Source organism: Contarinia nasturtii, unplaced genomic scaffold (genome assembly GCF_009176525.2).
Source record: "Contarinia nasturtii isolate CC-2019 unplaced genomic scaffold, AAFC_CNas_1.1 Cnas_scaffold_78, whole genome shotgun sequence".
Lineage (NCBI taxonomy): Eukaryota > Metazoa > Arthropoda > Insecta > Diptera > Cecidomyiidae > Contarinia > Contarinia nasturtii.
The window spans coordinates 684,432-701,965 of NW_022197436.1; the positions used below are offsets into that span (position 1 = coordinate 684,432).

The 17,534-nt window shown below is 34.0% G+C and overlaps 1 protein-coding gene across 6 annotated transcripts; it reads right to left on the bottom strand.

The window, feature by feature from the left end:
- Positions 1-3,164: 3,164 nt before the first annotated feature.
- LOC116342454 (neuroglobin-like) lies at positions 3,165-14,363 on the bottom strand. 6 transcript variants are annotated; one of them, XM_031770112.1, is made up of 4 exons: positions 13,740-14,363; positions 4,776-5,817; positions 3,819-4,050; positions 3,165-3,580 (listed from the first exon to the last, which is right to left on the bottom strand). In XM_031770112.1, the coding sequence occupies exons 2-4, from the start codon at positions 4,970-4,972 to the stop codon at positions 3,380-3,382; spliced, it is 630 nt and encodes a 209-aa protein (XP_031625972.1). In that variant the 5' UTR covers positions 4,973-5,817; positions 13,740-14,363; the 3' UTR covers positions 3,165-3,379. The 6 variants fall into 6 exon arrangements, with proteins under 6 accessions (XP_031625972.1, XP_031626353.1, XP_031626276.1 ...); XM_031770493.1 differs by lacking the exon at positions 13,740-14,363 and adding an exon at positions 7,490-7,508; XM_031770416.1 differs by lacking the exon at positions 13,740-14,363 and adding an exon at positions 6,910-6,925.
- Positions 14,364-17,534: the final 3,171 nt, after the last annotated feature.

The following is a 17,534-nucleotide window of genomic DNA, read 5'->3' on the forward strand; positions in this document are numbered from 1 at the left end:
TTATATGCAAATGCTGGATGACGGTTTTGATTTCGGCATTGTGAAACCCTTGAAATGCATATTCTTATCTATTTGAGCGGTAAGTGTGTGATTTTAAAAATGATTTCATTCAATTGCAACTGAATCGGTTCACTGAATGAATTAAAATATTTTCATTTTCTCTTTCGATATAAAATGCCATTTTGCAATAATCAACAATGGATTTTGTGCGCTGTATTATGATTACATCACCATAAACTATGGCTCTAAAAATAAGAAGAAGAGAAAAAAATAAGAAAAAAACAGTCACAAAACAAATCTTCTTCGATAACAAAAGAAAAATACATAAAATTAATAAAAAAAAAAATGTGAAATAAATTTAACCACTCACTGTTCGCCAACACAAACAATTACCACATAGAAAAGCCATTAAACACACATTTACTATAACTATTTTGGTTGCGTCTTCTTTTCTTCATATTTTTTTTTTTTAAATTCAAGTTCTTTTGTGATTGCGTCTATAAAACAGTGCAATCGCATAAAGTTACCAACATCAAGATGCACGCAGCTGATAAATTGCGTACAAAACAGCAGCAAAAAAGAGATGACGTTAACATCATACATGTATGGTTTGTTTGGTTAAATTACTGTTACATCCATTGAATATATTGTATATTTCATTTTATCGACTTTGAAAGTGAGCCGTGTGCTGCACCATCAAGTTGTTTTTTTAAATTTATAGTCGCTGTATTTGCCATTTTTCTTGTTTGCAATTACGGATTTATGATGCAAGTTTTGTGTTTACTTTCTTCAATCTTTTTCTAGTCATTGTCATGCTGTACAGACAGAAAAAAATAAAAATGAATGAATGAACGGACGCAAGTCGAAAAATCGCGCATTTTGCATCAATATGCAATTCAGAATATCGAATACACTTGCAATGTATACATAACTTGTTTTAATACATTTTACTCAAAAACTTTCTTTATCAATGCCATATTGTTAAAGTGTACAGTTTGTGCATTTTTATTCGTGTGTTTTTCTTTTTACTCTGCAAAATGTATAACATTTTTATGTCTTTGACTGTCACTTTTTATAGCTATTCTATTATGTTGATGAAATAGGGTCGGGATTTGTGTATAAGAACAGTTTTTTTTTGGTAATTCGATTTAAGAGCAGGTCCAAACAGGCTCTTAAAGGTATGAGCCAGCTCGTGAGTATATTTTGTAATAAAAAAAAAACTATCGCTGATACTCGAGTTTGTTTGGCCACATTCCGAGTCAATTGGCCTACCGCAGCCAATTCTAGTCGTCGCTATTTCATGAATTTTTGTCCCTTCAATAAAAATGTGCCGGAAAATGTCGTTTTTCGAGCAGTTTTGTGCAAAATAACTGTTTACTCATTGTGGGAGCAAAGCAAAAGAGCAAGGATTCGTACTGAAGTACTTTCAGCCAGCTGAAATCCAGCTGTGTTCAGCCACTAGTTTTACGAGAGTTTTGAAAGTAAATGAAAAATTACTTATTAAATATATGTTTTTCCTTTGTATTCGTCTCTTTCACGATCGCACAAATAGTGGCCAAATTAGATATTTCATATATGGGTGGTCAGTACAAAGTCTAGTAAAATGAGGAGAATTCGTTCGAATGGTTTTGAATTCATAAGCTTTTATGGTACCTTTTTCAAAAAAGAAAGTTATTATTTATTTTTCCTTTTTCTACAATTTTATCTGACCTGCAATTCTAATTATCGAAGTTTTTTAACCATCAGCCAATTGATAATGGAATTATTGTGGTTTTCCCATTTATTTAGACCTTTTTTTCTGTCAAATCTATCAATATTGCTCAATGGCAAAGTGTTTCGGGGCAGGACATAGAGGGGGTGGAGAAGGGTTAATAAATGCATTCAAATAGAAATGTTTTGTTTTCCTTCATTTTCAATTAAATCCAAATAGAATCAATTTTTTTATTTTTTATTTTGGTTATGATTTTTATTATAAACTGTGTAACGCACACATTTTGAATCACGGTTCTTTGGTTTAGTTTAAGTTTGCATTAATATGTATGTTTTTAAATATCTATATAAATGTGTTTTTTTATGGCCAAAATGAATGGCGAATAATGTCACCATTGATTCAATGATGCCATTCGTTCTTTTTTTTAATCCAAAACTATTTACTGATGAATCAATCATATTTGTTTCACTTGTTTGTGCTGTGTTTTTTTTTGTCAAGGTACATTTTTATTTTGAAACTGAGATGCTTAATCAAACGAAACAAAAGAGAAAAAAAAACATATTACGTATTTTACGTGGCAATCTCATTGTGAAACATTGCCGAAACATTGAAATAGATTAATAGATACATAAATATACATATATATATGTTTGCTGTAACTGGAAAAATGGTAAACTTTGATATTGTTCCCCGTTTAAATAGCGTGTCTGTGACAATCTGCCTATCCACAAAACTGGAAAATATTATTTCTCTATTTGACACAATCTACTATTCATAAAATATAATTATATGTGTTTTATTGTTGTTGTTTGCAATTTCATCAAATGCAATGCAAACCATTGTATTGTATTTGTGTTCGACACAGAAATAAATAAAAAGAAACTGAAATGGTTATCAAATTTTGAATTGAACACACGCTTGTGGGCAAAAGTGTCATTTTCCTTTAAAGTGTGAATGGTGTTGTCTTAAATGCTAAATGCGTACATATAATTCTGCCAAAAGCGATCGACAAAAACATCGGATGTAGTGCATCTGATTTTAAATTGTGTTGTGCTATCAGATGAATTTCCGACGAGAAAATAGTACAAGAACTAAGCGAGACGACCACAAGAATGTCGTCACGGACTACATAAAGTTTAAAGCGCTAAAAAAGGATGTTTGCGAATTAATAGATAAGCGTTTTGCACGTGGAACAGACAATGCAAATGCAATTCAAATGCCAAATTAAGAGAAACAGTTGTTTTTTTTTTATATATATAGTTCACACATTCTAAAATTGAAATTTAAATGACCAACACCAATTATTCACCCATCGAAAGCGCATTTTATGCGAAAACAACTTACATTTAAGAGTTTTGTTTTATTTTACATTCATACCGAATTTGTCGCAATTGGAATCTAAATTGAAATGGTTGTGGTTGCTGTTGTTTCGGTTATTTACACAAACGATACAGATGTCAAAATTTCTTCTTTGTTTTCATTTTCTTGTTAATTTAAGTGCAAAACGAATAGCTGTTGCTATTGTTGTATGATGTATTTGTTTTGTCAATATTAATACCATTACCGTTATAAGATGCGCGCGCGCGCGTCGCGTGAATGTATTTGTATCGAAAATTGAGAGCGACCTTTCGAACCGGTTTCGATGAATTAGTTTTAATTTGACTATTTTCACGAGTTTGCATTTGCCGAGGTGGAATTACTATTGTTGTTGACAGCAGCTGTTGAATTCTTTGAATTGGCACTTTCGAACCCTGTGATTAGTGTTTCTATAATAAATTTAATAGTTAGTTTATAAATTCCTTCTACATTCTCCGTGTATCGATCGCCCAATGTATCTTCCACAGCCGATAGAAATGGTTTCTCAATTTTCTGTCAAAAAGAGAAAAAAAGAACAAGAAGAAGAAAAAAGAGAGAGAGAAGAAGAAAAATGGAAGGAAATGAATGGTATTGAACGAGCAAAAATTGGTTTTCTTTGTAAATTTTTGCAATCTAAAAATACCTATCGCTTGAAAATTGAAAAGACAATATATACATTTCTGATCTATCTCATTTCGGTCATTTATGTGGTATTGTTTTCCTTTGAAAATAAAAAAAAGAAACTACTTACCCAAAAATATTCGGGTCTGAATTCAGGAATACGGGTATGTGATGCGCCCACTTGATGCAGAAAATCAAAGAATGCGTCAAGCTCATCAAGACCACGTATGCCTTCGTCAAGTGTTTCCATCACTTTATTTGCATGTTCAGCCAATTCTTCGGACGATGCTTGTTGTTCTTTGGTTTTAAGCTCTCGAAATTTATTGAATAGACCCAAAAGCTCACCATGATCTTCAAATAGCCTAAAGAATAATTATTGTTTGTGTCATTTATTTTATGTGATGTCTGTCAGTTTGCATTTAATCCAGTTGGTCCTCCGATTATTCGAATCAGTGCAACGTTTTTAGCCATTTCTTTTTAAATGTCTTCTATTTAAATTTTTTCAACTATTCCTTCCGCTAGAGTATCCTTCCGCATTTTTTATTTATTTTTTAAACAACTGGAATATTTAAACTAACGGAATATGATGGAGCAATGGAATTCGAATTAACGGAATCCAACTGTACATGCAAATGACTAAGAATGAGTGTGAAAATTGACAAATAAATGTTAAAGTGTAACACTTTCAAATGGTGATAGCTACATATTCGATTAAAAGGAATATAGATTTTCTTTGAATCCCATTTTCTGGCACCTTCCATTCTCATTCTTGTGTATGCACTTCCCAGTGCGCTACAAGAGCAAGCTAGCAAAATGTGTATGCATAAATTCGTGCCGATGATAAAATTATTATATTATTATAGAAATGATGTTGTATAACGTTGACCCATTTATGCAAATTTATGTTTTGATAAACCCACAGATTGGACAAAAACTTAATTGAATTAGGTGATGAAAATTATGGAAAAGAAAATTGTGTGAAGCATTAAAGAAGCAGATACGTTTAGCTATCCCCATTGAGTGTGCTCTATTGAGGGAGCAATGAATATTATCACACAAACACACAGTCATTTTTATTGTAACTTACTTAATGAACATATTAATTCCGGTCGGTTGCATAGCGCGTGATATCCCTTTCCATGATGCAATCATTGTATATTTTTGGCGAGCTGTGAGCGGTAAACGAGGATCTGGTGCTGATGGTGGCGGTGGTTCAATGGGGCTGGTTGCATTCACATCATCTGACTTTGTGCTCGACGCCAATTTACCTAGTTCACAACCCATTTTTTGTGTGTCGTCGTTTGTTTATTTTGTTTATTTTTTTATCTTCTTCTTCCTATTCTTTTAAACAGTATTTTCCCTTTCGCTTGGAAACTTTTGCAAACGATTTGATAATATGCAATTTGACAGATAACTTTGTCGGTTATTGTCTTCTTCTTTTCTTCTCGGTTTACAGCTTCCTCTCTGTTCACGTTATCGTCGTCGAACGTACGAAAATCAACTCAAATCGGTACTAGTCTGTGTAAATATACTATATCGAGTTAATACTTGTAAATTGTCTGCAAATTTACACTGTATGTGCAAGTCAAATACAATTTTCGAGATTTAATGTTTACTTTTCGCTTTCTCGGTTCGTTTCACGGTCACTGTAACAATTTGTGTTATATTTTTTGTTTTATCTATTTCTCACACTCTCTCTATATTTGATCCAAGTTCAAGTCTCTCTCAATCGCTCGCACTATACATACACACAGAGAGAGAAAAAGCGTGTGAGAGAGACAAAGAGCTCGCGCGACACTTTGAAATGTTTCAGTAAACACAGCGCATCCGTTAATAAATGTGTATTTATATGCCACTTATACACGAGATTCAGCGTTTTTGGAAGATTTTCTATTAAATAACCGAATGCCGTTGTAAATGTGATTGCAGAAATGTACACCATGTGCATTTGATTTAATTCGTATTTTCTTCCTTTGGTTTTGTATTTTTTCTACTGTTCCGTTGCTGCCGATTGCAATTACGTGTTTCGTTTCTCAAATTATCATTACGTTTCGTGCTCGGCTGACTCTCCAGTTTTACTCAGATTATCAATTTCGCGAGAAAATAAAAAGTGTTCTGCACGCGAGTACCTGTGGGTGGTAAAATAATATATCTATATTTATTTTTTTCTATTTCAACAAATTAGCCGAAACTACTCAAGTTTTTGATTAAATTTTGTAATTTCTTGCAAGTAATTAATTGAATTTATGAAGCGTCAAACTATTTCAGAAGCGATAGAACTAAGTGGAAGGCAATATTAGCCGGGATATATCGTTGAGCGAGCAAGTTATGTAATAGTTTTTATTACAAAAAAAATTTGTATATAGATAGATATAAGAGCAAACGGTGACGGCAACGATGGCGACAACGGTGAGATGCTATCAAACAGATGTCTAGCATCATGAGAAAACTTGATTACGCGCGCTCTCTTGCCGTGCCGAAAAATTCGTCCCCGTTGCTCTGAGCAAAAAATATACACCAAAAAATTGCGCGCACACACACACATGTAAAATGACATTTTTCTCGCTGTTTTATCTCAAACGCTGCTGAGTGACGAAAAAAAACACGCACGCACACACAAGAATCATGAAAAACGCTCGAAAAATTTATTTCATTTTTTTTTACGCTGTGTGAAAAATAATTGAATTATTTTTGGAATGGCAATTTTCTTTAAAATCTTATAGCAACAAATGTTGTGTATATTGCGAACTCACTGTGAGCAAACGAAGGAACGGAGCGGAGTAGCCGGGAATAAGAAAAGAAGAAATGAAACACAAAATTAATTTGATAATAGCTTATTGAAGTTCAAAGAAATAAATTAAATTTAATATTGAAAAAAAAAACCAGAAGAAAAATGGAAAAATACACACACACCCACTCAAAGTGAGGGAAAGGCCAACAGAATATTGGACGACGATGGAGAAGAGTAAAACACCAAAACAGTACAAAACAGACACAAAAGACCAAATAACCCAACGTTTAATACACTTTGTCAAGCACGCTACAAAGTACGGTGAACGACTATACGACAGAGAACAAAAAAAAAATGCTATCAACGTGAAACAATGATCAAAGAAATTTCAAATATGCAAACGCATTGGCGAAACAGAAAAAAACGAATTATGAATATTATATGTATACGATATATCTATATAAAATAAAATAAACTGAATAGAAATAACACTTTGTGATGCAGATAGAAACCATAATGTGAATGAGAACAGATGAAAGTAAACACCAACAACACAAAAGCATTTAAAAGAAAGATGCGAGAAAAATATAACTGTGTGTATATCTAACGATATAGTGATGAAAATGAGCACGCTTGTTTGTGCTATGTTCTATCTTTGATATCAATGTATTGCATAATCATATTTTCTAACGCCAAACGCGGTTTCCACGTACAATAAGTAATCAAAAAGTTTTTTCTTTACTCTGCTGTTTTGTTCATTCTTTCACATTTTTTTTTCTATCTCTCTTTCACCGTTTCTCTATCGTACTCAAACAATTGTGTGAGTGCCAAGCAATTTCCCGTAAATTGAATACTAATTTCGTACGGTGTTATTTGCACAATATGAGAGATACTTTTCGGTTTTTTGTTTCGGGCTCGATTTTCGTTATTTTAATTCCCATGAAACGTTTCGTTGTTGTTGTTGTTTTGCCACTTCTTCACTTTTATCATATTTGTTGGACTACATGTTGTTTTAAATTTTTCATTTCATTAACATAGCACAAAATATAGGTGCAAATGGAATGCTATACTTATATTGATGTTGTTACTGCTGCTGCTACTACTACTATTGTTGCTTGTGCACAAAAAAAGCGTCAAATTGAAATCGCTACATTTGTTTCGCTGACACGAACCATTTATCACCATTCGCAATAAAAATTTAATTTTTTATGAGTTTCATTAATTTTCGGGAACTTTTTTTTTGTTTATTATTGTTGGCATCTTCTTTATTTGAAGTGTCGTTTTGTTGTGTGTCACACTGTACAAGCGTTGACATGTGTGTTGGAATATAAAAAAAATGGCATCACAAGTTCATTTAAATCACTCAATTTCGACGGTAGAATATTACATTTACATTTCATACGAAAAAAAGCTTAGCGATATGAATATACTGAACGAAAGAAATAGACAAATAAACACAGACATAGACAATGCCAGACAGGAAGGGGGAGGGGAGAGTAAAGTTTCCGTGCCATTTTGCACGGTAATATATACATCATTATCTGCATGAAAATGCACAAAAATCGCTTTGCATGCAACACATTTTTTTCATCGCATTTCTATATGTGTTTATTCTTCGCATTGCATCAGACACAAAAGTATTTATTTTGTGCTTATGTTGGGTTCTTCTAAAATGTTTTTCTCCACACTAAAAATGACTTGTTTTATTCATGAATTTTACAAAAGAATCCATCTTAAAATTAGACATGCAGAGAGAGAGACGGAACAAAAGAGAGAGAGAGAGAGAGAGAGAGAGAGAGGGAGGTAGAAAAAATGTCAACACACAAAATCGAGACTGATTTTAAAAGTATTTGAAGCATTTTTCCAGTTCATGCTTTGGAATTGAAAGAGATAAGAAAATCGAAAATAGACCCAGATAAAAAAATGGATACCTTTATTCAGTTCTTTGTGTCTCTTATATTTCAGCAGTTTTCGGTGCGCGTCTTCGTTTTCGTTCTATCTCTGTGTGCCATGCATACTGCCTCCGGGGAACGAATGAATATATATATATATTTTTTGTGTGGAATTTAGAACAAATGTCTTAAAGAAAACATAATCCATTCACTTTGCTGCACAGATGGTTCGTGATTTTGAATAAATATGCACACGTATCTTGTCCCTCATGAAACTTGGATGAGATTTCATTTATGCGGGGTTAAGTTCACGCTCACACCAAAGCGAACGCATGCAAATACACAATGTGTAAGTTGACGCTTCATGGAAATGTTTTAAATTCCGTATGGAAAACAAATCTTTGGAATATAATGTCTGAATTGTCTTGTGACTCCATTGGGCTATCCTCAATATGTTGCGTTACGTCTTTTTTTGTCTTTCATCTTCATTTTTTTTGTGTGTGTAGCAAATAAAAGCATTGGACCCGTCAAAATATCTAAATAAAAGCGATGATAATGTAGATAGGAGCTGTTTTGGTTATGAAAAATAACGGTCGAAAATGTGCGACTTGTCGTCACTGTGTATAAGCATTGCAATAAATTTTAACAGTTTAATATGTGAATTGTACCGGTTGGTTTTTGTGGGTTTTCAAAATTTATTGCTTTTTGTATATGGCAATCGAGAGACGATCGTATGCGGCTTGTCCCAATAGAAAAGTGTGTGCGACGGACGCCGGTGATGGAACCAACAATGGTATGGCTATCAAAATAAAATGCCCCTAAGACAATAACATTTTTCTTTTCCCTCTCTCTCTCTCTCTCTCTCTCTCTCTCTTCCGACGCAATACAAACACAAAAATTGAGGTCGCAATTTTTAATTGATTCACCCCCAAATGTTTTGTTCGCATTACACTTGTGAAAGATACCAACAAGTCGTCGATATAATAAAAAAAAGAGTGACGACGATAGCGAAGAAGATGGGGAAAAATGCAAAACTTTGTAAAAACAATGTATTTTATCATCATATCTCGAAAGGGTATAAAAATCAATTGTCCCATTTTAAAAGGGAGCAAAACGAGTTCAGACGACCAAACATAAAAGTTCTATGGAAAAATATGATTATTATTATTTTTTAAAGCACTAAATTACAAGGGAAAATATTGACTCTGGATCCCACTTTGACCAATTTATGATCATTTTGATGGTGTCTCATTTTCCATTTCGCGTAACTTGCGAGACACCAGCACCAGCAGCTAGTAGCCAGCAGTTTATATCTTAAATCGCATTAGGTCGAGATGGCAACTCGGTCAAATGATATTATACGTGTGGTTTCTTTTCAATCGTTTTATTTATTTTTTGTTTCTTTATCTGTATGCATGAAAGAGTCTCAATATAAATTGAATTGAAATTGTGTCTTTACAGTTGTTTCTTCAGAAACAATATGCAGATTTACCAGAGTGTGATTATTTTGGGTTCAGTTGGTTGGTTTGTAAATTATTTTGAAAGTTATACCATCCGAACTTCAAACAGAATAACATCAAGATGAAGAAAACGACAACAACAAACAACAACTGTATCCATAGAAAAGAGAGAAATTTTCATTTTCTGTGTCAACAATAATTTTGTATTTAATACATTTCTGTGGTCATATCTAGTGAAGAAATGCGCATGTGCATTATTGAAGTACATATTTGCTTTATGCCCTTAATGATTTCGGCCACAGAAAATAAATATCATAGTGGTTGCGTAGCGAATACATATTTTATGTATGTATAAATAAACTTGGCTTAACGAACATACATATATGCGTATCAAATGCGACTTTGCTATTATCGACGGGAATTAAGTGGCAAAGCACACACTCCTTCTCTCTCACAAACACACAAAGAGCATTATTCATTTGCGTACGGCCGCTGTAGCAAAATGTTAAATGGAATGTTTACCTCCCATTCCCCCTTTCTCCGGTCCGACTTTATTCTTCATTGGTTCAAACAAAGTTGTTGGCCTTTTGCATTTGACCTGATCTGAATGCTGTTGGCCTTTTTCCACATTCTCTCATTGCTTTTCCTCCTTTTCTATTCTCTCTCTCTCTTCTCATACAAATTTATTTGAATTTTGAAATATAAAAATACAAATGTTTTATTCAAATGCAACCGTTACGTTTTCACTCATATTTATCATAGTTTGGCTAAACGGCCATTTAATTCATTTTTCAAATGTCAAAATAAACATTGTTTACATTTGCACAATGAATGGTCGCGTGGAAAATGGTGCCTGCGTAATGTTTGTATGCTTCTTTTTTTCGGTGGATGTATGGAGTGATATGGTATGTTTTGGGCCAATTTGGACGCAATTCGCACCGACCAAAGACATTTGCAAACAACTTCCCACTCGATGTATTTTCACTGTGTGTATTGGCTCAAGGGACTTGGCTCTGAATAACTGAATGAAACCGACCGAACAAATAAAATTCGAATGAAATGAATGAATGCACAAAAAATGTTTTCAAATGAATCAACAACAAACAAGTTAAGCTAAGCTTCTGAAGCTTCAAAACAAACGGCGCAAATTTTGCTATTCATTTTGGAGATTCTTTGACTTAATTGCAATGTGTTTCAAGTATTCCGAATAAGCGAAAAAAAAACGAAAAGGCTTTAGATTATTCAGGTCGGTATGTGTTCACCAAAGTATTGAATAAGTTAAATGGAAAGGTTTGAATTTTGTAGCTTTTTGTATGTAGCCCCTTCGTCTTTTGTACAAAAACGAATCCTTTATAAAAAGAAATGTTTGCCAAAGAATTGAAGCATAAATACGCGAAAGAGCATGGAAATACATCAAAAAGTCAAATGTCAACAATGTTTAAACGTTCGCAAAATGAAAGCAAATATAAAATACCACAAAATGCAACTCTTCATATCTGAGTGTGTGCGTTTTGTTTGATACGGTTGAACAAAGTGCGGTTGGTTACCATAGTTTGACATAACATTTAAAGTTCGGAGTTTCGGTTTGAATTCGACTGACTGACCACAAAAGCATGGTAAAACAATGTCAGATTTATTTATTTTTAACTGCGTTACATTAAAATGCATACGTACGTACGGAACTACGTGTAAATTGACCCTCAGACAAACAGAAGAAGCAATTGATAAATAGAATTAGTAAACACAAAATTGATTAATTAAAAATCATATGAATTTTTAACTTTTATTTTCGGTCGCTTCGTGTTTCGACGTATTCATCCATGCGATCGATGACGAAAACAAAGAAACGAGTTAAATAAGAAATTAATTAAGTCGATCGTGGTGGATTTAAGTAGTGTAATTGATTTCGATTCGATATAGCGATTCTTTTTTGTGATTAGGGGTGTAGTGTGAAAGTAAAAATAAGCGTCAAAATTAATGAATAATTCACAATTCGCACGCATTCATATCACCGGATCAATAAGGAAACCTGAATAATAACAATTAATGAATCCGGTGCGCAGAAACGCATTGAAAACATGAATTCTATTCATATCATCGTCAAAGCCGACGTCGTCGTCGTCGTTGTTGTTGTTGGATTTCCCTCTATTTTTTGCTCAAATGGCCAAATTTTTTTATAAAAATAGAACTAAACGGAATTTATGGTTCAATGTTTTCATACAATTTAGTCTTGAACCTTTTGTACATACACCCAAACCGTCTATTTGTTGGGTTTTTCTTTGGGTAAATAGATCAAACGCTATGCTTGGATATGAATAATAATGCAATTGAAATTGTTTGCTGATAATAGTAGGAAGAAAGGAAACAAGTGTGACGCGAAACAGAAACAAGCACAACGGTCGTGTGTGCCATTCAAAAAGCAGCAAACATCTTTAGTTCACCTTTTATGTATTCGCCTTTCGACAGCTTTAGTCCTATTGTTAGAGGAGTAGATTCGTTTTGATTGTCGCGGTAAATCCTCCAATACACAAAAAGGAATAAACGAAGAGAAACCGACGCGCTGCTATCAATGGATGCGATCTAAAGCGGAATTTAGCAAAGGTCACGCAATTATTATTGTGTGACAAACAATATTAACATTGAATCCATAAGGTACGCACGCATTCCGTGTTTGTTCACTCAATTGGCTGCGCTTCTCCTCAGCTCTACGACACCATATCACATACCATCGACAAACTATAAGTTTCGAATATTTTAAGTAAATTACACACAATTCGCGTGAATTTGCAAGCCTCTTAATAGTTGTTTTCGTTTCAATAATAATAATTGTTGGCCGTGATTTCTATCCTCTTTTTTTTTGCGATCGCATTCAAATGTGATTAAGAAATTGCTTAGGCCAACACAAACACTTCTCGTTTGGTGAGTAAAAAACGAAGAAAAATCGCGCAAAAATAGAATCGATGTTGATGTGTTTTTGGTTCTTTATTCGTTCTATTTTCTTTTGTCACCTGCCAAACACATAACACACCGAACGCATTCGATAACGAACGGTTGTATTCTTTTTATAGTCAATTTCGTGTTCATGTCGTTTGGATATATGCGTCGAACTGAAATTACAATTCATTTATTTAATCGAAATGGAAATTTAATGTTATCTCTCTCGCATTCGCCTCTTGTTTATCTCTCTATCTATCCCGCTTTCTTTCTCCGTTCTTGATTTTGATAAAATAATAAAGAAACGAAATGTCAAAGCGCGTTCGTTTTTTTTTATTTTGATCTTCTTCGTTCGTTCTGTGTTTGGTCGTTGGTTGATGTTTTGTTTTTTTTTTCTCGGTGAATTCACACGCGCGCCAGACGGCACCCTTATGGGAATTGAAAGAAAACGGTCGAACAAACAAACGAAGTGAATTAAATGGACATATACGTAAATAATTTATCTAAAGACAACTTATTAACTTTTGACATTTTGAGCCGTACAAAAAATCCAAAACAACCTAATAGAATGACGGATCAGGTCACAAAAATTCATTTTCCAAAAGCTGCTTTCATTGTCTCTATTCTCTCCACTTGTTCAATCGATATCAAATGGAATTTTTACATTTTTTTTTATTCTGTGCGTCTCGTCAACATTTTTGATAAATGGATGCATGTGCTGCTTTTCTGCAAAATTCACATTTTTTTTTTCGTGCATGAAAAGATAGCAAATATAAGTTTGTACTTTTCTACAACTTTTTTTTTTATTTACTTTCTTTGGCCTTTCTTTCTATATTTACAAGAAATGGAGTGAGACTTGAAAAAAAAAAAAACGAAATGCTAAGCAAGTAACTGGAGAAGTGACAATAGTAGAACATTCAGCTGTTATTTTCAAGATTGTTTGAAATCCGTAATGTGGTTACATTAGTATTTAACATGTTTAAAATTGTGGAAAACAAAAGAAAACCAGTTGAAATGGTCGTTACAGTACTTACAACGTTATCGAAGTGCTGAAGATTCCAATGTTCGTTTTTCTTTTCTTCTTCTTCTGTTCTCGATCCACAAAAATCTTGTACAGGATTATGGACACACTAACACCATTTATATTATACTAATTGAAGAGAAGAAAAGCTCAACTCAATTCAATTTTCTCTCGCTTGTTCTATTTGTTTCAAAACTTGGTCAACAATTCCGATGAAATGGTGTTGGTCGATGAAAAACAACGGGGGGTGGGAAAATGGTCGATTTCACTTAATTGTGTGACTTGTAAATGTCAATCAAGCTTTTTATGGTTTTTGCGTTCATAGAAAAATCACACATCGAATGGAATGAAACGAAGAAATATCAGCGTATGTAATATATATAATCCTTTTCGATTACCGTTTATCGCGTCGTGTTCTTTTCTTCTTATGGGTTTTTTTCGCTCTATTCTCTTTATTCTCACTTCTCACTTCTCGACACTTGCTTTTCGAAGACAAAACATTAATTGAATGAAGCACAACTCATTTTATAGATGTTCTCATGTCATAAAAAGTAACACACATTCTTGCACACTCTCAGAAGATGTATATATATTATTGTTTTTTTTTTCCCCGATTATTATTATTATCAATCTCGTAAGACGACGGTGACGATGTGGAAAAAAAAAGAAAAAACCTATAATAATACAGCAAAAACTAAAAGTGAAACGAAATGTTGTTCAGCGAATGTATCGAAAGTTGATTTCCTTTTCTCTGTTTGGCTGTTGTGTCGACAAAAGTCGACGGATTTCGAGTTAAAGCACACACAGTTCGCACTTTTGCACTTCCAACGAAAGACTCCAATGATATTTGGTATTGGATTGTCTCTCTCAGCGATGTAGATGGTCGCACGTACTTCAGAATGAACTTATTGTTAGTGAGCACTTACCTAGATTAAAGGTATACCAATAGCATGCACGTTTTCCACTGCGGCCCCATTCGTTCTCTCGTTCAATTTTGTGTTCTCTCTATCTTTTTCTCTATCTCGCTTTTTTCCTCGTTCATTTGCTTCACACTCTCATTTATTCTTATGTGTGTGCGCTCTATCCACATTTTTCGTGTTTCGGGTACGTTTGCATTTTACGCTTTCTCTCTCTTAAATTCTATGTTCTATGTTCTACTGTCTCTTTCTATTGCTTCGTATTCGTTTGCCTCTGCTGGTATCCATTTGGTTATTTTTTTTTTATTTTCCGTTCTTTTTTCTTCGCGTTATTTCTTTCTTTCATTTGATTCTCTCATGCTCAACACGAACGAAGTGAATGTGTTCTATACGTGTGTGTTGAACTGAATGAAACATTGAAACATGCAACTCCAAACATATTTTCCCCATATTTCGATATAGACAGTTATGCCAATAGCCATGATGAGCATGTGTACTCCTTGGTGGTGTATTTGTGTATGCGCGCATAAAATGTCTTTATTCATCGTGCATTCGCCAGTGTGTACACACTGTGCACCACATCGTTTCGCTTGTAGTTGTAATGAAAACAAATGATGAACCGAACGAATGTGCTTTCGTTGATGGCACTGAGGATTTTGCAAATTTATCTCAACTTTTCTGGTCGCCTTTTTTTTCCCCATTCTCTATTCATCTATTTTCAAATCAAGCTGGTAAACGTCAAACAAAAAAAACAACGGGCATAAGGATCAACGAGAACAACGGGTCACGCACAAATGTGAGCGAAAGAGAAAGCATGGAAAAAAATAGAAGATATAGTGACCAAGAGAGACAATGAATAGGCAAAAGAGAGCACAGACACACATACAGGGCCCCCATATTGGAGCACGAATTTGTATGGATGTATTTGTCTATGTATATTTTTGCATGGAAATAAAAACATAGAGAAAAGTAGCGCGTTGCTAGTCATTGCTCCAATCTCCATGCCACATAATTTAATCGATTCGGAAAAGTATACGCGTGTCTGCTGTTGGCAGTGAAGCGCTAGAAGGAAAATGACATAGCTTTGACTCGAACGATAAAACATCGAATAAATTCACGAATTGATTTGTTAATATTGATTGAAAGCGCATCTATCTCTATCCTCTCTATCCAAAACATTTCCTATTTAATAGCTCACACACAACACACGCACGCACTCAACATGCACATGAGAATAAACAAATGAGCTTTTTCGCAATAAATTCAATATTGTTGTGCTGTGTGTTAAAAAGTTTCATTATTTTCTTTTTGTTCCTTGTATCAATAGAGAAACGGTTTTGCTCTATGCTCATAACAAATCAAGAGACAGAATGTGAGGTGGGAGAGAGAGAGAGATAAGTGAGCTGAAAGGATGATTGACATCAAATTAATTAATTTTGACAGATGCATTCAGCCTCATGCATATTTTTATTCGATTCTGATCGTCTATTGATAGCACAAACACCCCTGACACCATATACATTCAGAAGTGGTGGCTGTGTGGTTTGAGAATGGTGAAGCATTTCACATTTCCATTTTATTTGAATGTACAAAAATGTATGCGCCTTTTTGCGTTCAATTCACGAATACATTTTTTTTCCATTGTTCGTCGGTCATATTTAAATTTGATTGCATTGCGCATTCACAATCGTTTTCAAGTCAAAATATTATGTTCATTAAATCTTGTGTGTGTGTTCACAAATGTACAATTGCACATGTTTCGCAGAGCACACCGTACTGGCTCCCATCATTGTTAACCGTAGGTAATGTATATGTAAATAAGGGCTCCGCAACTCAATAAAAATGCAAAACCCTCTCATCCACATTTTGAATTTGTTGAAAATCATTTCAATGGGAATGATGTTGTCGTCATCGGCATTGATGATATTATGATATTTTGATGGTAATACAAACTCACACAACGCAGACACACACACACAAACACAAAATCATAAAGTGTCAGCAAAAATGATTTCATTGTGCGACTTTAAGATATAAAATTGAAACATTTCTCCAGCAATTAAGATTGAAGTCGAGAGTGTGGATCGAGTTAAAAGGGAGAATGATGTCAACAGGCCATTTTAAGCGATTTCGAAAATTGGTCGTTCGTTTTTGCGTTTGGAGCAGCTTGTGAACATGACTAAGACGACAACGAAATGACCGGTGCTCTGCCAAACAAATTCCAATTAACGACCAAAACTCATTTGTAGAACAGCGATGTTATCTCTTCGGTGAAAACAATCAATTTAATTGGATTGTTTATAGCAACATGAAATGCTTGTCTCAGGGATAAGGTTTCTTTTGAATCGCTCACAGATGCGATATTGTATATTCAAAAGATGGTAAAAACGGGCACTTTCTACCACCAAACTTCAATGACATCTCATTCGCTCACATCAAAATCACTTTAGTCTACACTTTGCCACATCTTGTACATTTTTCATAAGTTTATCCACACGTTTTGCCGCATGATTTTGAACGTAAAAACATCAAAGTGACGGACATTTTATTAAATATTAGTTTGGAAATGTTTGATATTCGAAATCCTAAAAAGATGTTTGTTTTTACTACAAAGAAATTAAACAAAAACAACATCATTTTCCCAACCTTTTGTCTACCGATCTACTCTACTTATATGAGAATCGTGTATGTATTCAATCTGTTGTCATTTTTATTGGCGCCTTTTCATGGCCATATACAAATAATATGGCCACTTAAAACGTGAATTGTTAAGGGTTCAGACACAAATTATGTATATGTCACTTAAATGCGTGTCGCATTTTAGCTGTTTGTTGTTGTCGGCGTTGCTCCTGTCAGGTATTCAAGTAAAATGTCAACCAGTCGATTAATCT

Bases quoted from the DNA above. Each gene is read 5' to 3' on its own strand.
- LOC116342454 (XM_031770112.1), bottom strand. From the start codon at position 4,972: ATGGGTTGTGAACTAGGTAAATTGGCGTCGAGCACAAAGTCAGATGAT. The intron at 4,051-4,775 runs GTAAGTTACAAT...ATTATTCTTTAG, and splicing joins GGAATTAATATGTTCATTAA to GCTATTTGAAGATCATGGTG. The intron at 3,581-3,818 runs GTAAGTAGTTTC...TCTTTTTGACAG, and splicing joins TCAGACCCGAATATTTTTGG to AAAATTGAGAAACCATTTCT.